Source organism: Trichoplax adhaerens, genomic scaffold (assembly GCF_000150275.1).
Source record: "Trichoplax adhaerens TRIADscaffold_2 genomic scaffold, whole genome shotgun sequence".
Classification (NCBI taxonomy): domain Eukaryota; kingdom Metazoa; phylum Placozoa; class Uniplacotomia; order Trichoplacea; family Trichoplacidae; genus Trichoplax; species Trichoplax adhaerens.
The window spans coordinates 4,823,904-4,847,600 of NW_002060944.1; the positions used below are offsets into that span (position 1 = coordinate 4,823,904).

The following is a 23,697-nucleotide window of genomic DNA, read 5'->3' on the forward strand; positions in this document are numbered from 1 at the left end:
GCTTCCTTGAAGAATTTTAGTTTATTATCGCAACCAACACTTTTTACCTTACCGAAAATAGTTGATACTACCATATACCTGCAAAGTAAAAGCAAAATTTGACTCAAACCCAGACTAATGCTGTCTATCTAGTATTAATCCTTTATTGCTGTGGTCTCAATATTTTTTACGCGTATGACTCAAATTTTTAATAATAATCTTTTCCTATCTAGATTAATTGACAGCTTTATTTTTAGTACTCTGACAGATATTATGAGATGACTGCGCTAAGAATTCATTTTGTGAATTCTTTAAATATGTATTTCGTGGTTGAAAAAATTGATACATCATTTTTTCTGCATCTATTGCATCAATAATGTGATCCAAAATCGAAAATGATATTTATTCAAATTCAATAGGAAGGAATGAATGACAAATAGCGTCAAGTAGACACAGATAGAATAATTACGATGATAATATTTATTGCATGTTCTAACACTATTTTTATTCACTGTGATAGATAACTCGTTTGTGAAGATAAAATCCAAGATGAAAGTTTTGCTCATTGCATTAGCGGTCCTAGCCGTTGCCAATGCGGCTATTATTGATGCCCGTTAGTTTGTATTTCTTTAAGATCATTTTGTAATTAAAATCAAATTTAAATTTTCTTTTTACTTTTCCATAATTATAGTACTTGATATTATTGTTGACATTCTTTAATGCTTCTATTTAAATGAGGATAATAAATCACTTGTATCGATGATTAATTCTTTAACTCAAAACTAGGAAATAAAAAAGTCAGTATGCGAGTGATGCTCGCTGACGACTATAACAGGATTGTCGGTGGAAGTGAGGCTAGCAAACATGAATTTCCTTACCAGATCTCACTTGAGCAAAAATATGGCAAAAGTTGGTATCACATTTGTGGTGGAAGTATAATTGACAGCAAATGGGTTCTTACAGCTGCTCATTGTGTTGAGGGTGCTAAAGCACGAAAATTGAGAGTCAATGTTGGCGATCATAGTATTGAAGATGCTACTGAACAGATTATTTCTTTAAGAAGATCGTAAGCAAGCCAATAAACTTGATATTTACTAATTGAATTATAACTTAATAACTAATTCACTTCTAAGGCATGATCCTTATTCTCGCCATATATAATAGAACATTATATCATCTTGATTAAATTTGTTCTCCAATTTATTAATATTTGCGCATAAATAACTTATAATTCCGTTAGAATTGTCCATTCTGCCTACGATTCTAATAGCCTCGTCAATGATATTGCCTTGCTCGAGTTGTCTGAATCAGCTACAGCCAAGAGCAATACCGCTACAATTCCTTGTGCTTCAAAAGCTACAACCATGTCTGATGGAGATACTGTCACTGTAACTGGTTGGGGTACACTTTCATCTGGTGGTTCATCTCCCGATACATTGCATAAAGTAAATGTGAATTATTTTGATGATTCCAAATGCTTGAGTGCATACGGCAGTGAATTCTCTGCTAAGGAAATGTTTTGCGCTGGAGTAAACGGAGGTGGTAAAGATTCTTGCCAAGGCGATAGTGGCGGTCCAGCCGCTTCTGGCGGAAGATTAGTTGGTGTTGTCAGCTGGGGCTACGGTAAGAATATTGTTCTAACATCGATTGCCAACATATCAGTATATGCAAGCTAGAATAGCATTAGTGGTGTAAGCTAATATTCAAGCATCGATAATAGATAAAATGTATACGAAGAACTTAAATAATAGCAACTATATATAATATTGAAATTTAGACACACTAAGGATAGAAAACTGATCTTATTATTGTAGTACCTTGGTTGTAAGTTGATAACTTTAGTAATATGCAGCAATAACATTCAGTTTCTAATAGTTAATAATGTACCAGAGCTAAAATATTCCTTTACTTTTGCATTATTGACATTCCTTACCGTACTTATCGCACAGTTTATAATTTTAAAATTTAGCTTACAATATAGCTAGTTAATATACCAGTAGTACTAAGCATTCCAATATAAGAGAGTTTCGCCATATCCCGATTATAATAATAGGCAAGAAGTCGTTAAAATATGCTTGCTGGCGGAAAAAATTAGAGCATCGCGATACACTTATATTTATAAAAAGATGATATAAACGACATAAATTAACAATGGAATATCAAGTACTATAAATGAATAGTTACAAGAGCTAAAATATTCCTTCATTATATTAAAAGACGTGCATGCTAGTAACGTTTCAAATGTAGATGAAAGCAAAAAATCTCATCGGGGATGTTACCGTTCGTTAATCCTAGGAAAATGACAATACTTTGTAGAATTAACAATTTAATATGCAGATGACCTAAATAAACTGTGCCCTGAATTATACATATTGATGTCAATAACATGTCAAAATGTGAACAAGCTACAAAAATCAAGTTATTCTCCCTACTTCCCATTTCTGGATAAGAAGTATAGTTATACACTTGTATTTATACTGCTAAATATTTAAAATTTATCCAATATCAAATGATAACTGCTTAATATCGAATGATATTTCAAAAATGTAAATGAGCTAAAACATTGTAAATAGTGTTCATAAATTTGTTAGTATTGATAGCAAATCAAAGTTTTCATATTGCTATAGATTTTATCATGATAGTTTCATTAATTTTTAAACTGAATTGAGATAAATAGAATCTGATATAACAACATACTCGCAAGATCTAACATTGGCATAGAGTTATCAGAGTAGCAAATTGAGTTATATATAGAATAATTATATGTACCTAGTTGCAACGTGTTGTAGAATACCGAATTGAACCCATTTGTGCTATTTTATTCCGTAGGCTGTGCCGATGCACAATATCCTGGCGTTTATACGCGTGTCAGCAATTATCAGGATTGGATCGAGGGATATGCCGGCAAAATAATCAATTAATTTATTGCTATGGAAACTCTTACCTAGGCTTATATTCTTTTCTGTAGCAATAGAATACACATAAGTAACCTAGGATACAGACAATTAGATGTTATCTTGCGTGTACAGATAGGTCATCTTAAACCTAGGTTTACTCTAGAATTATACGTAGGTATAACAATTTACTTGGTAGGTTGAGATTCTTATAAATATTCCCTTGTGATAGCGTATACGTTTTTTCTTGCGTTGGTAGAATGTCTATCATCTCAAAGATTGCTTAGTTATCGTGTCATTAAAGGATTATTCATTAAATCGTTTGTTAATGATATCAAAGGCATATCATAATCAAATTTACAAGTTAATAAATTTTACATTTGGCATTTGATCAGAAAGTAGATTTATCATTTTTGTTGATAGTATAGGTAGTATTATCAAGACTACACTCTCGTATCAGTTCTTATCCGGATATTTTATCTAATTTAAGTTAATTTACTGAATTACTTTGTACATTAGCCAAATATAAGCAAGCTATGAAATAATGTCATATTAACATGCAGTAAGCAGTGCAGCTCTAATATATATCATAACCACTCCTACACTTTGGAATGATCTGTCGAATTTCCTCAAGTAAAGTCAAGATATTTCTATTTCATTATGAAGATAATTACATTACTTTTGTAGCACAAAAAATTTTCCAGTATCACTATAGAAAGCATGTTATAAGACAGACTTCTATTTAGGTATGATTAATATCGTTAAGCTTATATTTCTGATGGTGTAAATAGTCTTACTAAATGCGCGTGAATCTCTACCAAGGATCTCAAATGTTACCTGCCGAATTATATATTGTCAAGCCTATAGTATGAAAAAGGCTAGTTATTGAATTACTAGTAGAGATTAAGACAGTACTGATTGAATACGCGTTATAATTTGGGATTGCCCTGCTAGATTTATTTTAGATATGGCTAACGTTCCTAATTCTTCATACTGATTTCGATTTAATTAATCATGATCAGCATAAGTTATAGTACGATTACTTATTTCATGCACTTCTATTTACAGAAAATAGATAATAAAACGAATTGCTTAATTTTTTGAATGTTTGATCAAAGTTATGTTATAAGTAATACTTAGCTATTCATTTAATTGGTTTAATTATAATAATAAGTGTCTATTAATTATGTTATAAGTGTATTAATTGATATGATACTATCAATATTTATTTGCATAAACATAGCAATTTTATGTTTTAGAATGTGTAGTTTTCCTGGCACGAAGGTTTTGCTATGAGACTCCAACATATTTTATGCTAATCATATCATTGATGCTACAAAATATTTTAAATTTAGAAACCTAGATATCTGTGTGACTGTAGAGAAGGAATACATTCTATAGTTAGATATTTTTGCTAGAGAATTATTCTTATTCTGAAATACTTTATTGCAGTATCGAAATTTTAGCTATACATATATAAAATATTGCATAGTATTTCCGGTGATTGAAATCTGAACTGCTTATTAAGTTGAATGATAATTTAAAATCATTTCAACCACCATATTTAGATTAATTACTTTTATTTCTTTTAATCAAAACACATAAAGATAATTTTTTTAATAAAAATAGTGGATATTTGTTTCATTATTAAATATATTCCTTTAATGCTAAGGCTAAGTAAACTAGTTTGTTAATTATAACATTTTGCATAAGCTTAATCACTTATTGCTTTGTGATGTGAATAAGCTCAATTTTTTCCAGACACCTTCGAAATTCGATTGATAATATTTACAGCTAGAGATTGAGACATATTAAATAGGTATATCACATACGAAGAAAAATTCAAAAAGACCTACATAAAATATTTCAATTTTAGGCTATAACTCGTATCTATACTAGAGTAAATTTAACTTAGGTTGAGCTGTGAAAATCATTGTAAGAAATGATAAGGATAACCTAATCAATTCATTTATATTGTATTCAAACCTCCTCGTATTAATTTCATATTAATTAAGACAAGTAAAACTGATTCATCTGACCATTAGCTTCTTGACTAGACTTAATGTCTATATCTTCTATTGGATTGAAATGATTAGAAAAATCTTGTGATACCATTTCAATTAGAGACAACGGCGACATGACTCATTACTATTGAAAATGAACGATGCCTATACACTTTGTAATATTTAAATTTTTGGTCATGGTATTTATCTGTATATTTGATTCTAACGATATACTACTGCATGGCTAATGGCAGCTTTTCATATACAACGAAGTTTGTGATAAAAGAAATACTATTTATCATTTCTGTAAAGTGATGTATATGTACAGAAGATTGACCAATAGATTATTAGTGTAATGTTAACAATAAAGTTTGATGTTATCAATATGTAGCTACCCATCGATGGTTTCGTTTAGCCATTTGCCTCATCCTTAAAATGTTTGCATCAACTTCAGCATTAGCTTTCCTTTCCGATATACTCCTATGTAATTGTTTCTCACTTAATTTTAACGATTCTATATTGTCGTTAATCGTTACTAGCATATCAACTAGTTCTGTTGCTTTTCCATGAATTTGAAATTTCTGACCATTTATTGTGGTTGGAACAATCGATTGAAATTTGCCCGATACTGTATGCTGGGTCTATTAATAAAATTAAGGTTAGTATTTCATAACCCAAATGTGCACGATTAAATAACTAAGCTAATCTATTTAGCTCACCATTGGTATTCCGCATGCCCTATCGATAGCTTGTTGAGCTCTTTGTTGTCGCAATCTAGAATATCTAGTGGCACATCGCTGTAGTTCCACTTGTGCCTATCCATAAAATTAGTTTTGATCAATATTGATGACAATTACTACTGACAGTCTATCTAAGCTATAGATCAAACAATACATACGCGTACATGATAAAAATTTATTATTAATATAATTGAAAAAGAATCATCTTGATTTTGAGCAACATATTAGGAAGTTGATAAAAAAATATTGAAATATTTGTAGCATGGAACCATTTGTTGGCATTAAAAATTACTTGGCATTCTGCTACTAGTAGCTTAAGAACAAATTACCTTCGCTGACGATGCACTTTGCAAATCTTGTCGTAAGTTGGTATCAACAGCATTAAATGTTGCTTGTTGTATCCATTCCGTATTCTCAAGGGCACTTTTTGATTGCTGACGAAGTGATTTGGAAAATCTGCAAACTGCATTGACTCCTTCGATTAATTTACCGACGCTAATACTTGGCGATACTTCATGATTAATATCATCAGCAGTTTTAATGGCTTGGCTTTGACGGATATATTTTTCAACAACGGCAGTCTTTGAGGTGGCACTAACAATATGCTGTTGTGTTGATTTAATAGTCTTGCTACGTTGTTGGATAGCATCATGTAGGCTATTTCGAGTACGACCTAATTTTTGTAAATGTTCCAGTACAGCTTGAAGTTGCATTTCAAGCGATTGCTTGATTTTTAATAGTGTATTTCGTTCTTTACCAATCTGTTTATCGGCAATACCTAGTGTGGCCTTTTTAGTTGAATCGTATTGAAATAGTAATTGGTTATGATGAGTGAGAGATAGCGTAATTTTAGATAGACTTTTAAGATACCTCATAGTCAGCTTACGTGCATATTACAGTAATACTACAACATTAATCAAAGCTAATACGTAATAAAATTTCATTTCATTTTTAAACTTAACTATTCCATTAAACAGAACTTGTCTACGCGTCTCTTTAGAATATCTCGATTGCAAATAAACGGGCGTACTTAGATTACTGTAACTTACCGCACTTTTTCCTAGGCGTGTCGATATTGCTGAAGAGCATCTAGAATTGACCAAGATATTCCGTCGGACCTTGTCCAACGATGCTTCTAGTGAATTCTTACATTTATTTAATTGCTTAATTTCCTCATTAGTCTTATTGATGTTATCGTATAACGCTTGAATAGATGCTCTCGCATCTCGCATTAAGATATGAGCTGTATTATTATTTTGATGGATTAATTTTTGCATAGCTACTGGAAGGCTTAGCGATTTAGTTTTAGCATAAAACTTTTCGGTTTCTTGAATGACTGTTGATGCACCTTGCAACGTATTCCTAGGTTTATAGTAATTGCGTCCCTTATACTGTACTCTAGCATTAGCCATGATAGTGGTTAAAGAATGGATTGAGATTGGCAATATACTTTAAATCCAACTGGTGGTTTCAATGCTGCTGTAACCTATTGACTCGAATTAGTGCTAATAGCAATTTTCTTGATGATATTTTATCTTGCTCTATCGATAATTGGGTGATTGAAATCTTTCTTGTTCACCAATTTGATGTCACATGAGTAATCAATTTACACGCTGTCGAACCTTGTGCTAGCAATTAATGTCCTTATTCGGAATGAGGATATGTCATAAGTTCACTTTTATTACCGTTGAAATAAGTTAGTAGCCGATGTCGAATTGAGAGACAATTTTATGGCAACAACAACACGTCAAGTCTAGTCCAGTCTGCTTTATCACTATAGCAACAGCGTTTAGTGTTATTAGATATGTTATTCCAAATATTAACAAAAAAATAATTTATTCATGCGTATTATCATTATTATTATTATGCTGAACTAATAATTAATTAGCGGCCTTAAAAGTAGAGGTAATGATTTATATGTGCTGGCAAGATACATTCTGTATACTGTAGTATTGCAACATCCAGTTCAATCGCTATTAGTATATTATAATAAATAAATAAAGCGTAAAGTATGATTAGTCCTCAGCATCTATTGCATTGAAAACAGGCCGCATTTTAGTTAATTATTCATCAGAACTATTATTATGCTGAATTAAGAATGATTATAATTAATATCCGTCTCAAGAGTAGAGGTACTCATGCACTCATGCTATATAATATACTAACTATGATATAAAGGTGTTTAGTAGCTTCTCGCCTGCAGGCATTCTAAGGTGACAAAAAAGCACCACAAGCATAAGAGGAAATGGCGTCAAGTAATCTGCTAGCTATAAAATACTGTCTAAAATACAAGTTTAAAGTAAAGATACATTAGTCAGTATGCTGTAGCAAGAGGATACGAATGGAATGTAAAATAATTTGCACAGAATCGATGCACGAATAAAGTGTCTACTCTTGTGCATCTTATTTGGTCATACGGGTATAATCCATTATAGTAAAGCAACGCTAACAGTACTTAATTATGCGGTCTAAGTGGATATTCTAATCGCTCTATGTGACAATTGACTCGACATTTCATTCTGCATCGGGAGCAAAATTGATGACACCAACCATGATCTACTCATCTCTCGCCATGGAATACGCTAGACGTTTATACATTTGGAAGCATACAATATTATATAGTGCTAGCGAATGTACTGTACAGTGTACAGTAGCGTAAGTGGCTGGCCAACTACTGAAACCATAGATCAAAAGTCAGTCAAATTAAAGCCATACGATAAGACTCGAAAGATACCATATCCCTGTCGGAACCTTCCATCATTGCTACTCCAAGCTCTCAAAATGATAGCAAAATGAGTTTTATGATGCTCAAATTTTGTTGGATCAAGCCTATTTTAACGTTATAATGAAGTTACACTTATGATATAATCCTAGAATTGGTAGGTACAGCAGTATTGCAATATTGAAAGAGTTACAGCAATTATTATAGCCAAGTCATGGTGATGACTTAGTCCTTGATCGAGGATGCATTTAACGACAGAAGTAAAACTAAGCAACTTTCACTGTTGGATTAATTGACCTTGAGAAATCGTCAAAATCAAGCCAATTATTATATTATGGCTGATACAACAGGGAGAAGATCATCACAAGCTAATAGCTTAGAAGATTTATTTAATTTATTAAGCTCCAAGGACGCTGCTTGGAGCCAGCAAGCTAAAACAGTCATTATCGACGGATTGATTAATTCAGCTCGTGCCGGAGAGACCAGCAGCTGGTTACAAAATCATTTAATTGATTACTACATGAGAACAGGTTGTGAGAATGCAGCTGAGATATTAACTAAAATACAAGATTCTCAAGCTCGTGTGAGTCAATTTAATTGGTATAATACGGAGATAGATGTACATGATACAGTATGTTATTAATTTACTATGTTACATTTGTACGATCATTTCCTGAACGAGATATCAAATGATGATTGCTAAACCTAAGCCTAAAATTATTGCTCATACTACACAGTCTATTCTCCTTATACTCGTACTTGTACGTTTCAGCTTCACAGCTACGTCGATAGGGATAGAATTCCAATCTGTTGTAATCCATAAGTGTCTGTATACACTGTACGAATAATAGTAGAATGCCAATTTAACTGTAATTTTCTCTATAAATGTTATTCAAACTTATTTATGCACTAGATTCATTGCTAGCCAAAAAAAACAGTTCTATAATTGAGTCGATTTTCAAGCTTATCACTATGTGGAGCACTAGAACCCATAAAGATCTTTGCATATGATTTATAATGTATTCTGTATCCTGTTATACCACAATGTAAGATAAAAGATCTTTAATAGTCACCATTGGCTATAATGAGTATTACCTTGTATTTAAAAATTGAATGTAACATTAGTAACACAGCGATAATAGCCATTTTGTTCTTATAGATTAATTCTTTCTCAATTGTATTTATGTAGTTCTTATTCGATAAAATCAACGCCAGCCTATCCAATGGTAATACCTGCTTACAAGCCGTAAAACTACTTGGAAATATTGCTAGAAGTCAAGTATGTAGCTGCTATAAGTCTGAATACTTACTGTAGACGTAATGATAAAAATACCAAAGTGATTTCCATTAACTAAGTCATGTAATACGATCCTCACTAAATTCTCAGTGTATTACCCTTTCATAATTCACAATGGAGAATTAGGAGATAATGTCTTTCGAAAATTGTTGCAACTGCAGTGCAAATAGAATAAGCTAAACGTATCTCAGTATGATACAATTTATACTGTAATTATTACATACGCCAGCAAGATGATCAAAGAGTTTACTGAAACATATTTCATGCTTCCTATGTGTTACAAAAGTAATAAATTTTATTTATAAATATTAGCCATCCTGGTTGTATCGAATTGGAAATAATGCTGCGGTACCAACTCTTCTCAAGTGTCTTAAGGTGCAAAATAGCTTAAGAATTTTACTTGATAAATTATAATAAATATAACGCTAAGAAATCATTCTTGATTATTTGCCCATGTTAGAGTCAACAAGATGCTGAAGTCCTTATAGGTGGCATTCTAACCCTAACAATTTTATTGCCTTCAATGCCTACCTTAGTTAAACCTTACATGCCAGAAATGGTTGAGATTTATATAAGATTAGCCAGTTGGAGAATAAAGAAGCCAGGTAAATAATGTTTAATTTACAACGAAACAAATAGGACTGCTAGTAAAATGCAATACACTGTAAATAATATACAGCATATTGTTAGTGGACGCTAGTAAGCATAATAGCTTGAACACTATTATTTCTTAGTTTAGTGAAAGCCTTTACTTTGCAATTTATTCGTTTGAATTTAAACCATTTCATTGTTTGTAAATGTCTTTATGGACTGTGAAAATATTAGGTCACATCCCGGATCTATTCCTGCAGCATTTACTTATTGCAGCTAATGTTTTCTTCCAACGTTTATATGGCATGTTTCCATGTACATGTATGTCGCTATTAAAGGCTTTTTGTAAAAGTAAAGCCAACAGAGACATTTTCGACAAAGCACTTCAAGTGAGTTCTTTCCTGCTATTCCTTTTTCTTAAAAATTTAATAGTAACGACGTATTTACCATTGTAGCCATTATTAGGCCAATTACGATTCCATCCTATGCTGGTTACCTCTGATTGCGATGAAGAATCACAACCCGATAGGTATCCTATTTAGTTTTAAGTGCATGTGGTACTGCTAAGTATTTGTTTAGTTGTAACGGTAATTTTGACATCACGAGTTAATTACGGTATGACTTATTGATAAAGTTTTACTGCCACATTTTCACTCTCTACGTATAATATTTATACTTATTTTAGAAAATAGTAACTTATACTTATAATAAACTGTAGATGGAAAAAATTAGAGCCTTATGAAATTGTTGTTGAATGCTCAAAGTTTGCATCCGGCATTTATGATGATCGATACAACGAAAACTATAGGGAATCGGCATTTATTCCTCGTCGGTGTCCTCATACTTATCAGGTTGTCAGTGATGGATTACCAGATAGGGCGCCTAATAATACATGGAGACAGAACTCATCTACAACTGCTGAAATGAATGATATTAATAGAATTTCGAGATCAAACTCTAACAGTGCTTCTATCGTATCTAAGACCGACACAGAAACTGATAAACAACCTGAGATTGAGAAAGTTGATGCATCCTTGGAGCACGCTACAGTCGCTACTGTTACGACTAATAAATTAGATAAAATACCATTGGTAGCTTTTCGAGATTCCCATGAATTATGGAGTCCCTCATTGCTGCTCGATGTCGATTCTCCACCCACTTCTCCAGATCTTAATCGAAATAACCCTACTCGTATCTCAACTCCTGGAAAGTCGTCTGAGACGCATAATCGTTTGGTCGATTCACCTATTCATGCAGCGCCTCCAGATACGATCAATACCTCAAATTTTACAAATTCTATGACGAAATTTACGCATCAAACGAATATTAGCAAAGAAATCTTATCACCAACGAAGCAGAACGATTCGTTGGATCAGGAGAAATTTACCGACTTCAAATATTCGACACCAAAGAGAGTACTCGGTGATTCACAAGATGATATTGTAATTAATCAATCTGCTACTGATAACATTAAACAGACAGCTGATGATCAAGCCCTTATACATCGAAAGATATCAGAGGGAAAACTAAGAAAGAAAGTATCAACTGCAGCCGTTCCTGTCAGAAAAGTGAGCACTGTATTTAATAAGCGATATGTGCAATTTTTTAGAAAGTACATTTTTAATAGCTATGAACTCTCTTAATTATTATAGGAGTTAGGTTTGGCGTCTAATACTGAAGTACAAGATCCCGCGGATAATAAAGTGATTCCAAATAGAATATACTCTCTTACCAGCATGGACTTATTTACGTCAGATAATATAAATCAGGAAGATGCACATGGATTACCGGACATACATTCTTGGCCTCCCAATGCTTATTTATTAAATGACAGCAAATTAAAAGAAGTAGGAAATGAATGTAGTTTGCTGTAAAATCTCGCGTGACAATGGCTTATATTATGAATATTCCTATGATACTGTAGGATTCTACGGAAGATATACTTACGGATAATTTGCATCATTCCTTCAAGCCCAAAGAGAGTCCGTTTGAAAGCTCTCAAAGTAAAATTGAAGATGATACTGCAACTGATAATAAAGATTTTACTTCTAGCTCAGCAGTAAAGGAGAAAAACTTTACGAATACGGATAGCGAGTCTACTGCTGATTTAGGTACCAGTGTACAATAAATAGTGACATTTTTATCTTACTACGAAATTAGGATATGATGAATAGCTAATCAGTAGCGATTATAATGCTGTACTTACCATTCTATTTTATTTAGATAGCAAATTAGCACATCAGAATGCTTCGTTGAGTTCATATATTAATCTGATGGATGCTGCTTTACGATCACCAATAATGGGTGCTCCATTAAACCAACGAACAGCTAGCGTTGCTCCTGTCTTGAATGATTCTTTCCAAGACTTTAGTCCTAAAACATCGTCTGATTGTCATTCTTGGATTTATCCATCTTTTACTAGTTTTGAAGAATATCTAACTCTGGCAAGCGAAATTCACTCTGAAGAACTTAAAAGGTAAGTCTAATCAAATCAGTCATTACGTACTCGTGCTTAAATTTATTTTTAAAATTCTCTATTAATGGCAATCTATCACTTTTGAGACAGAATACCTCTAGTTGATCGCTTTGATACTACTTGGAATTATTTTGGTGGATCAGCTCCTGCCGATGAGGTAACAATATTCAAAGGCCAAACGCGTTTGCTTTTAAATCAGCTTTTGTTTGAGCGGTATCAAACGGAAATGTACGCACAACGTAATCGCCAGCTGGTGGGAAGAACTTATAGGCTAAATGCCCTTGAAGAGGAATGCTTAGCAATGGTTAGTTGTTTAATCTATTCGATCAATAAAACTCTTGGACGTGAACATTTTTTGTCTGTATTGTCGTAGAAAGATCAACTTCGTTTCCAAGAAGCCGAAATTCATCACTTAAAACTTTACTTAAAGTTACAAGAGGAAGAACAACGGTATAAATATTACTCAATCTTATTATGTTTACATGCTAAAAATACTTCTTTGTCAATATAATTTTGCAGGAGGGTTATAGAAAATAGAGAAACTTGGGAATCTGACATGAAATCCAGAGTACGGTACGTTCCGGATATTAGTTTTATATTTACGTCTGCACTAATATCTGTGTAATTTTTAGCCATTGCATAACTGTCGTTTTTAAATTAGAACTTTGAATAATGAAAAATTGCAATTACAACGAAGAATTGATCAGTTATCAGACAAGCTATCAGTAGTATTATCGCAATCTGATCGTATAAAACAGGTACGCATATTTCTAGCATGGCATACAACGCAATGACGTATTGCTTTTACCGTTAACATAGTGTTGTATATACGCAGGAGCTAAGTATGACCAAAGCAGAGTTATTTGATGCTACATCTAAATTGAAACGGCTAGATCAACTAGAAATCAAAAATAAGGCTGTGATTGAAATGGTATACAAAATTAGCTAGTTAAATCTTGCGATCAGTCTAATCTAACTTACGTTAATCTATCACTACAAAAACAGAATGATCGCTTAAAGAATGAATTAGTCCTTCTAGGCGAATATTGCAATCAGCAACTTGAGTCTAATGAAAATAGCTTAAGAGCCAGTTTATTAAAAGCAAAGCAGCAGGTGTTATCGTATGACTCGGAATTATCAGGTTAGTTGCGACATTGCAATATTTTGCCCTTGCAATCTACACTTGTATAATCAAATTGTTACCCTTGATGCTAGCGCGAAATGAGGCATTTCAAAAACAAGACATCCAGTTGGAATCGATGAAATGTCAAATCACAGATCTTGAAAATCGAATTAAATCAAAGGTAAAATGAAAGAGTTTATAACTTATCGAAATACAAAATTAAAATTAAATACCATTTTAATGTAACGTAGGAGTTAGCGTTAAAATTAGAAAAGGACATGTTGAAGGAGTCAAAAGATATTCATGCATCCGAGATTGAAGTAAGTCCAATATTTCGCAAGTCACAACAGTATAAATTGGCAATATACTAATTGATAAGGAATACCTCGCAATTTAGGTTATCGAGCGAAAATATAAGAGTTTACAAAGGATTTGTCGTAAATATGAATCATATATCCTAAAACTTCACTCACAGTTGGAAATAATACAGAAGGAAAGTGGATTAAAAATTTCAGCAGATTCGGATACACAACTAAGTGCTGATTCTTTACAAACTACGATTTATAAAGAAGCAGAGGCAATTTAATTAATTAACATTAATATTTTAAGTATTCGTAACCTAGAATAGTTCATCTGATATAGCTAACTCAACTATCCCATTAAAAATGATCCCATATAATAATATTAAATGAAAATATTCATGTACTAATTTAAAATTAAGCAAGTACAATTTGTTATACTGTATACAATATTAAAGTTAAAGAATAGCATTTATCAATTGATTGATAATCTTGGATAACTTTAAAAGTTAACAGAGCTAACGATGTCGCAATGTAATTGCTCAAATTTTGTAAATTTCATGTATTTGATATTGTTTCTCTAATTGATAATTGTGCTTTATTCAATTCCAAATTTGTTTCATTAAAACATCAAGGTAATATATATGCTATTGCAAGTTCATGAATTTTGAATCAATTAAATAGAATTTTATAAGGCTACAGCTCTGTATTTTTGAATGTTAAATTTAATTCAGCGATCAAATAGCAAATTTATTTTACAATCATATTCATGATATGCTCGATAATCGATTCGTCACTACACGGTAAGCAAATTTTAATTACATCCTTAAATTATTATACATTATGTGCGATAGAAGCTTTGAAGACTATGATCTTTGAGTTTATTTCAATTTCACTTATAAGTTCTGGTGAGTTACAAGAGCATCTACGAATATATTCTGGCCTCGCATAAATCGAGTAAGCACTTGAGTCGATCAATTTCCCGATTGCAATACCTGTAGAACTTTTTTCTAGCTATAACTAGTAAAATTTCGTAAAATCCATCAAAATCGAGTAATTTTCCATTGTTATGTACAGTATTAATGGCTTTACAAGAGTATCCATATCGATAGTTACGAGTCATGTTGATAAATAGTACATCTAAGTCGGCGATACATATTTCTTTGCTGGGTATTCGGCAAGCCCTGAAATAAACAGAGATTAAAGTACGTATTGCGAGTTAGTAATCTTCTAATTTTATCCGAAGTCACATCTTTGATTAGTTATAATTCAATAGCCTGGATAAAACATATGCATTGTAACGTATAGTTTGCAAGAATTCTAGTTAACCTTATGAATTGGCGAAAAAAGGACAAAGACATCGTTCTCGTATCATTGCGGCATGAAAATTTTTGATATATCTTGCAACACCTTTCAATAATTCTTAGCTCTGAATATTCTTCACTTAACTTTGGAAAAATATTACTAAATTGGATAGTTGTTTTTTCGATATTTTCTGTATTATGTGAAATTTTCACTTTACTACAATGAGTACAAAATATTTACATATTAAGTTCAATCCGAAGCAAGCCTGACTTAGATTTCGTTTCACATTAAATGTAAGTTAACCTGGACATTAATATTAGCAACTTAGTCGATAGGTGTAGTAACAAATTACCTTGCTTTGAATGATGGCTGGACCAATTTTAAAGTTTCGGCAATTAGTTGGCACTTTATATATTCATCAACTGGACTAATTACATTCGAAGATATTCCTCTCTTATTATACCGTTCGTGCTCTATATTTAAGCTTGGGTTCGCATTAACTTCAAGTAAATGTGGTTTTAAATCTTCGTCCAGTATTACATCAAAACCTAAGATCTAATATCGATGATTAGGCTATTAATGTAACTACAGGGTAATATTTCAATAAGAAATATGTAGAACAATATGTTGTATACATTTAAAGTTAAAGCTAAAACAAGGAAAAATTGATCTTCTAGTGCGTCGATAGCCTATTATTATTATTAATATGCCACTATTAAGTAAAAATTATACTGTGCTAACTGTATAACTACTAACAACAGCGTTATTTAATGAGAATAAGTCTAAATATTATCATAAAAGAAGTCGGTAAGGTAATTTAAATTCCAAATCATTATGTAATTAACTTAAACTAGCACAACTTTACTTACATGGAAACAGCTAAATTTGTTATCTGGTACTTTATGAATTGCATTCCAGCTATCAAATTCAATTTTTAAACTTGGTAACATTGCAATAATTGTTTTAGCGACTAATTGTTCGATAGCAAACCAAATAATATCAATAGAGTGACCCAAATTTTCCATATTTTTTAATACCGAAGATATGGTTCTTTTACTACCTTCGTGGGGATTATTCATCAATACAAATGATGGATTACTTTTATTTAATGAATAATTGGTCAAATGCATACAAGTTTGTCTAAGATTTTTTAAATTTGGTATTTGATACGGCACAGTACAGAATCTTGCTAGACCATCACGGAATATATAAGTTTCGAGTGGATTTAAATTAGTTAATACGGCATATAATCTTAAATCGAATTTAAAGCCATCAATTAAATACGGATTTGATATATACTTTTGTATAACAACTGCTTCAGTGATTTGAAAATATAACGCTTCCAGTTGCTTTAAACCTTGCAATAGAAATATACCACGACCTTCGGAACCTCCATCAGGTTTAACAATAAATGTAGTACTATTTAACTCCTTCGGGCTTAATTTCATTACTTCAGTCATCATTTCTTGTAATGCAATCCAAGTTCGAGGATAAAAGGAGAAATGCTTAGGAAATAGGGATCGTAGTCGATTTAGTAAATAAGCAAATTTTGCTTTACAAACTATTTCCTTCATTCCTATAAAGTAAGATTATAATTACGTTATAGATATTTCAAGCTGTAGCAGAAATACTGTTGATCTAAACACATTTTATTTTAGCATATTATTGGCTTTATAGAGTGTCATTTATTCTTAAGTCATTTAAGTCATTTATTCTTAAGTGTAATACCAAAAAAATGTAGCAATAATTCTATAAAAACTGGTCATACTACTGATGCAATATTACCTGGAAATTTATTGACTTTTCCTTGAATAAATCTTTCTCGACTGGTTAAAGATTTTTCATGCCAATAAATATCACAAGACTTTACGTACAGAATGTCCCAACGTTCCTAAATTATTTTTAAAATTATAGTTAAAGTCGGTTTCAAAATTTAGGTAGTATTGATTTGAGTACTTTAAAAGTGATAACAAATGAAATCGTATTACAATACTGGCATAGTGCAGGTATTTCATTGTCTGTAGTAATGTAAAGTACTATGTTGAAGTAGATGCATACTTTAGAACATCTTGTAGAATTGAGTAAAGAAACAACAGCATAAGCTAATAGAGTAATTTACAAATGATTCTATTTCTTAGACAGAAGTCAATAAATCAATACTAGACGGTAATTAAATATAGGCTATTAGCATTATTCAATCTTGGTTGAATGAATACTATTTGATGTTAAACTATTTTATAAGAGCGAAGTAAATAAATTAGTAGTAAGCTTATCCTGAATGTGTTTAATATACGTCAAGTAGAGCATGGATAAAAGAAATTCGCTAATCGGTAGAGCTGACGCTGGCTATTACTGTTGCTGCGATGACACTATGGCAGCATAGGTTTAATTCATCATGACATGGCGCTTCAATTTCAACTCTATGTAAACTGCATGGATAGAAACTGTTGGATGCAGTTACTCAGATTTGATTTCAATTATAATTTTTTTAATTAAAAATTTAGTAGAAGAATAATAATCTTAGTTGACATGCAATAGCTTTCATAAAAGTAATGCTATAAAATTTTGAATGTTATTGGCTAATCTTGTAGTATTATATGATATACTGTATGTAGACTGTAATTTCAGCGAATTACTGTTATGTTATGTACTGCAGATATTGATTTGAAATTATCTTTATTTTAGTCATGGAATGTAAAGAATGAAACTTTAACAAAGTTGGCAATTATACGCTCGTATACTACGATATTAGAACTTATATCAATATCAACAAAAACAGTTCGGTGGAGCGATATTTTGGAAAAAAATTCAAATACATTTAAGACAGTCTGCTTTCATTCTAAGATTGCAATGTATGCTGTACTATCATGAAAATATAAAATTATGAATCGTTTCCTTTAAATTAACCTCGTGCCATCCATTGCCCAAATATTTGAAGCAATTTGATAGCGCCTTGAAAGATGAATTTGCGTGAGATGTATTGATAGTGATCCTCGTCTGATCATTTTGTGACTGTTTGCCTTTAGTTTTAATTCTTCTATCGGTATTGACTGTTTTAGCCCTCTTTAAAAGTGGCCGAGATGATAGCATAGCCATTCCTTAACTAGGGTCCAATCGATTAATTATAATAATCAGCTAGTCTACGATATTCAAACAATATGATCATCACTAGCAAATGTTTCTCATTTTTGTTATTATGGATTTGGCTTATGTTTCGTTGTCTTGGTAATGTTACCGTTGACGAATTGAAGATCCTTTACGAAAATCAGATGTCACCCGTGATGGCTGTGTATACTGTACTATACAATACAGTACAGTACAGTATACTGTAAACTACAGTACTGTACACTTACAGTTACAGTACAAACTGGAAGAGAAGGGTGACATGACTTTGTACTTACAGCACACTATACGATGTGATGTTATGGATAGCGGATAAAGGTCATGTGATCGACCCTTCTGGAGAGCGGAAAAAGGTCATGTGATCGACCCTTTCTGGAGAGCGGATAAAGGTCATGTGATCTACCCTTCTATAGTAAATCCAGGATACTGCTTGTGTCAGGTAACGAGTATTAATTAGTGGCTGCATTTTGGAAGAGCGTGTTGTGATACGGAATCGTTTCAGTGTATTTTTAATAGTTCGTAATCCATGCGTTAGCTCTCGCACGCGTACCCGATTGTATCAGGAAGCGTGCGGATGGGACATCATACTGTTTCTCGATAGCAATCCCTATAACGTTTATTGCATTTATATTCCTAATAACTCGCCAAGTATTTTAAACATTTTTGAATTTAGAATACTAGATCAGTCTTTATTAAATGTGTTTCAATTTCTTTAACTATAATTAGACTATGTTAAACTTATCTGTAGGCAAAATTGAATGCGTCAACAGTTGTGAAATGTCTTTAGTATAGCATCGTAAACGCTTGGTAAATGTGCGTATGTAAACCTATAGAATCATAATACGAAATAAAAGCGTACTGTGCAGCGTTAGCAGCCTTTGCAAAGGGATCCGCCTATACGCCTAGAGAGCTTTTATCCGCTGTAGTCCGTAGATGTGCTTATTAAATTGTTTTATTCAATTTCTCAGCTATTTGGATGGCAAATTAGATAAAAATTAGAAATTATTGCTATATGCTTGGACAGTTCTTACATGGATAGATGTTGGTATAAATGACAGTATTGAACTTCACAGCGAGTCAATACAGTAGTCTAATCCAGTACGAGGTATTCCAATAGCAGGGGTTGAAGCTAGCAAATACTGATTATAATTATAATTCATAAATTTATTCTGTCATAGTATAAATTATACATTATCGTTCCGTTGACAGAAGTTAAAAACGCTCAAATTGATCTACAAAAGCCTATTACTTTAATAGGTTTACTCTCATAGAGGCTAGAACATGTTGAACGGTGCTCTACTATAGCTACACTGGCATATTCGAGTGAAATTGTTCAATATCGCCTAAAAATAGATAATATCCGTATGCTTTGAACAGTAATTTCCAGTAAATAAGTTCATCAAATAATGAATTCAAATCATAATGATAATTGTTGATTCTGGTCATCCAATAAAATCAACTATAGGATTAGGAGTTATAAATAACATTTGTACAAGTTGTCACGGTACCAACCACCGTCAAGACTAAATGACTAAATTTAGTGGTTAATATGCATATATGCAGATAACTAATAATGACTTACAGTAAGAATTACGGTAGTGATTATTTTGTTATATTAAATTATGCTGTACTGTAGGAAGAGTTCTTACAGTATACGATAACTAATGTTAATTGATTATAGTGTTTTGTCTTGTAAAGCTTGTGACGAATATCCAGTAGATATGCAATTATAGAAGATATTATAAATAATTCTGTGTACGGACATACTGTAATCTAATTATCTAGGATCATTCAGTACAAAGATTATGAATGATTTCTGCATTAATTTAGCTATCCGATATAAACTAAGTTTCATGAATTGTAATGAATTATACATGATAGCAAGCTGCATGATACCAGCTGCCGAAGGGTATTCAAGCTCGGCGGATAGTTAAATAAAAGAAGAGTTCTAGAATTGTTTAACGTAGAAGCAAAATCGTCTAAATTCTTGTGAGACAGCCAAGGGATACTGATCCCGAAGACTATAGTAATTTAGAGATTCGTTTTGCGTTATCTTTGTCGCAAAGCTGGTTTGTGGCACAAGTCTGGTCATTCTTTATAACGCTTCGTGCTTGTAGGATTGATTAAAATATGAAATATGTGTAACATACGCAAGGGCATAAAACCTGCAAAATAAGATTCGTCATCTCCTTTTAGTTTTAATCAATTGCTTTGAGGGTTAAGAAAAATTCACAAATACATTATGGATTCGAATCTTATTTGCACTAGCCGGGATAATATATCGTTTTCTAAATTGATGTCAATCTACCCACTCCTAGCAGAGTTTTCATCGCAGGCGATATAAAACCAAATCTCTACCTCATCTGCCAAGAATGGAAAAAAACTCTCTCTTCCACGAATAAATTCCATTATTTGTATCGCTATTTTAATTATAGTAAACTTATACATAAGTCGTAACTTTAATCTGGTGTGTCAAGAAATAACTAAATAATCCGATATTTTACAAAATCGCCAAGCTGGATTAGAAGCGATAGTGTCTATGAATGCATAGCAATACATGCTATGTAGATCTTGGATTAAGATTTAGTCCGTAGTTATTACTGTAGTCATTATTCATTAATACTATCCTTGTAAATCGAAACATATTTCTGAGCTCGAATTTTTTGTTTAGAATTCTCACATGCTATATTCCATCATGGTGACCTTAATTACCTTGATCATATCATTGTACGAGTATAGGAGTTGGTACTTTATTGACCTGGTTTTTGATCAATTTTAACCTACAGTTATTATTATTATAGATATCTCATCGACTCTATAGTTACTATGCCAAATCATTATATAGATATGTTAGATATAATCTTGCTCTTGAAGTATGCATTCAAAATGTAGCCTGCAAATAGCACCATCATCCGGAGTTATATCGTTAAAACTAATTGTATTGTAGTAGACATATGCGTTTAAATTTTCCAATAAAATTTGGATCTTCATTTAGCCTCGTAATCAATATTTAAATCGATGAAATAAATGTTTAATCGTAAGCACACAATATCGTTTACATAGCTTTCCTAATTTATTGAAGGGCACTAGGCAACGCCCAGTGCAATTTGATAAAAGCTTACGAAAACTTTTAACCTTTAGTCTAATAAACAAATGGCCATTTCATAAATAATTTAATAAACACACTGTCTTAGTAAAATTGATTACAGTGATATTAATACAACTACATCTTAAGGACGCTGACTCGTTCAGAACAAATAATGAAGGAAATTTATATTGCAATTTATTACAACTCTGTAACAACTCTCATATAATAGCTTTAAGTGATAAAACATTCACATGTGTGTAGGCTTACAAAGCCATCATAAGAGTTAGAGGGATTATTTTTACATGTTAAGTTTAATCCTTTTATAAATATGGAAATCGCCAAATTTCAAATTTATTCCATATTTTAATGCGAGCTAATTATTCTTGGCTTCAGACTTAATTATTATGGTACTTTGAGCACGGCAATGCATGTAAAGTTGTCGTCAACACCTTTATAAAACCGCTACGGAATTTCTTATTTGTTGTACCATATATGATGGGATTTAATGCCGAATTAGTGTACACTAGCCAGCGACTTAATAATGTTATGACATGTGATATACAATCAAAGGAGGTTAATCTCATTGCTTCCGCAACAAAAAACAATAGCCAACACGTAAAGAAAATACCAACAACAAAAAGGACAGTTCTAGTTAATTTGTTTTTAGCTCCAGTATTCCAGACTAAATAACAACAATTTTCATCGCAATGTACAACACGGGTATGACCTTTTGCAGTGGTAAATATTTTATAATAGGATAAACATATGATGATGGATGGAATATAATAGCACATAGTTACCACCATGGCTTCATAACGGATATCTTTGTTAAGCTTGCGAAAGAAGCAATGTCCGTAACTTGGTACAAAATCATAATATCCGAATCCTACTAGTGGTAAAATGGATAATATTGATGAAAAAATAACAAGGCAGCCAATAACAGCGAAAATAATGGATGGGGTTATTTTTCTCTCATATTTGAGAGGCAAGGAGACAGCGTAGCAGCGATCTATGCTAATAACTGCAACAAATAAAGCCGAATTAAAAGATAAGAACGTATTGGAAAATGCTGTAAATGTACAAAATGAAGATCCTAATGTCCATCTTGATTGTAATAATACAGTTAACCATAGTGGAAAGTTAAAGATCATAATTAAAAAGTCAATAATTGCCAGAGAGGCCATTAATATACTTGCGCCTTTATGCATTAAATTAATACGATAGATTACAACCACCACTAATGCATTTCCTAATGCACCAATAACACATATAACCGATGTTAATGACGTTAAAATAATTATTAAAGCTGGAGAAAGTGAATTACAGTCTTTTAAGATACACCAGCGACTGTAGTTAAGATCATTTGAAAGTTCATTACATCCTGAACTCGACATTGTTGTAAACAAAGTTAAGCCAAAAAATTTCGTTTCAGTAACTTGATTAATAGTGCTATCTCTTTAGAAAATGAAAATTGTAAATATAGATTAAATCCGTATGATTGTGGAATAAAACGGAAACTAGTAGCTTCTCCAAGCGGATATCTGGATCAATAAAAAGCAATACCAATATAATAAGCTTCATTGTTAGTCTAAATCGAATAATTGAAGGAATAATACCTAGGATTATTAGCATTTTTATAGTCTTCTAAAATGATAAGATGTTATCAAAAGCTCTCTTCTAACTATTAATAGATGGTAACTGGAGATTGCATTCTAGGATAAAAATTACTTTTAATATATCATAGAGCGTTATCTAATTAATGAAAGAAGATTTGGACAAACAAGTTTCCGATTGTAACATTGACTATAGCGAAAATATGTTCGATAAATCTAGTACTCACTTCTTAAAAGCCGTGTAATCTATGAGACTAAGAATTGGCTTCTTTGAGTTACCAAATTTTAAACTAATACTATAAATGGAGGATATAAGATTCATGCAATTGATCAAGAAATTACGATAGCTTGTTTAGAGTATTGACTTTGCTGTAGTAAACTATTACATTATCACATGCTTCATTTATTTTCTATTTGTGAAAGTTCTATAAATAATAGACTGAA

At 32.0% G+C, this 23,697-nt stretch overlaps 5 protein-coding genes across 5 annotated transcripts; 2 read left to right on the top strand and 3 right to left on the bottom strand.

Annotated features, from left to right (window-relative positions):
• Nucleotides 1-791: 791 nt before the first annotated feature.
• Nucleotides 792-2,900, top strand: TRIADDRAFT_20634 (expressed hypothetical protein; the record flags this gene model as incomplete). Its single annotated transcript, XM_002109397.1, has 3 exons — nt 792-1,045; nt 1,220-1,602; nt 2,809-2,900. 3 exons carry the CDS (start codon nt 792-794, stop codon nt 2,898-2,900), a joined length of 729 nt encoding a protein of 242 aa, XP_002109433.1.
• Nucleotides 2,901-5,256: 2,356 nt separating this feature from the next.
• TRIADDRAFT_53458 (uncharacterized protein) lies at nt 5,257-7,028 on the bottom strand (the record flags this gene model as incomplete). The annotated part of the gene is made up of 4 exons (XM_002109950.1): nt 5,257-5,517; nt 5,596-5,691; nt 5,946-6,404; nt 6,666-7,028. The coding sequence occupies 4 exons, from the start codon at nt 7,026-7,028 to the stop codon at nt 5,257-5,259; spliced, it is 1,179 nt and encodes a 392-aa protein (XP_002109986.1).
• Nucleotides 7,029-8,672: 1,644 nt separating this feature from the next.
• TRIADDRAFT_53459 (uncharacterized protein) lies at nt 8,673-14,411 on the top strand (the record flags this gene model as incomplete). The annotated part of the gene is made up of 19 exons (XM_002109398.1): nt 8,673-8,921; nt 9,528-9,617; nt 9,948-10,010; nt 10,096-10,240; nt 10,461-10,615; nt 10,682-10,755; nt 10,945-11,794; nt 11,879-12,073; nt 12,151-12,337; nt 12,450-12,702; nt 12,793-13,006; nt 13,076-13,152; nt 13,222-13,275; nt 13,364-13,460; nt 13,538-13,633; nt 13,708-13,843; nt 13,918-14,006; nt 14,077-14,145; nt 14,223-14,411. The coding sequence occupies 19 exons, from the start codon at nt 8,673-8,675 to the stop codon at nt 14,409-14,411; spliced, it is 3,282 nt and encodes a 1,093-aa protein (XP_002109434.1).
• Nucleotides 14,412-14,874: 463 nt separating this feature from the next.
• TRIADDRAFT_53460 (uncharacterized protein) lies at nt 14,875-18,525 on the bottom strand (the record flags this gene model as incomplete). The annotated part of the gene is made up of 7 exons (XM_002109951.1): nt 14,875-14,920; nt 15,120-15,308; nt 15,535-15,645; nt 15,782-15,984; nt 16,299-17,005; nt 17,215-17,320; nt 18,337-18,525. 7 exons carry the CDS (start codon nt 18,523-18,525, stop codon nt 14,875-14,877), a joined length of 1,551 nt encoding a protein of 516 aa, XP_002109987.1.
• Nucleotides 18,526-22,077: 3,552 nt separating this feature from the next.
• On the bottom strand, nt 22,078-22,947 carry TRIADDRAFT_14615 (uncharacterized protein; the record flags this gene model as incomplete). Its single annotated transcript, XM_002109952.1, has 1 exon — nt 22,078-22,947. A coding segment is annotated over one exon (870 nt), but the record flags the coding sequence as incomplete, so codon positions are not given.
• Between the last annotated feature and the right edge of the window lie 750 nt (nt 22,948-23,697).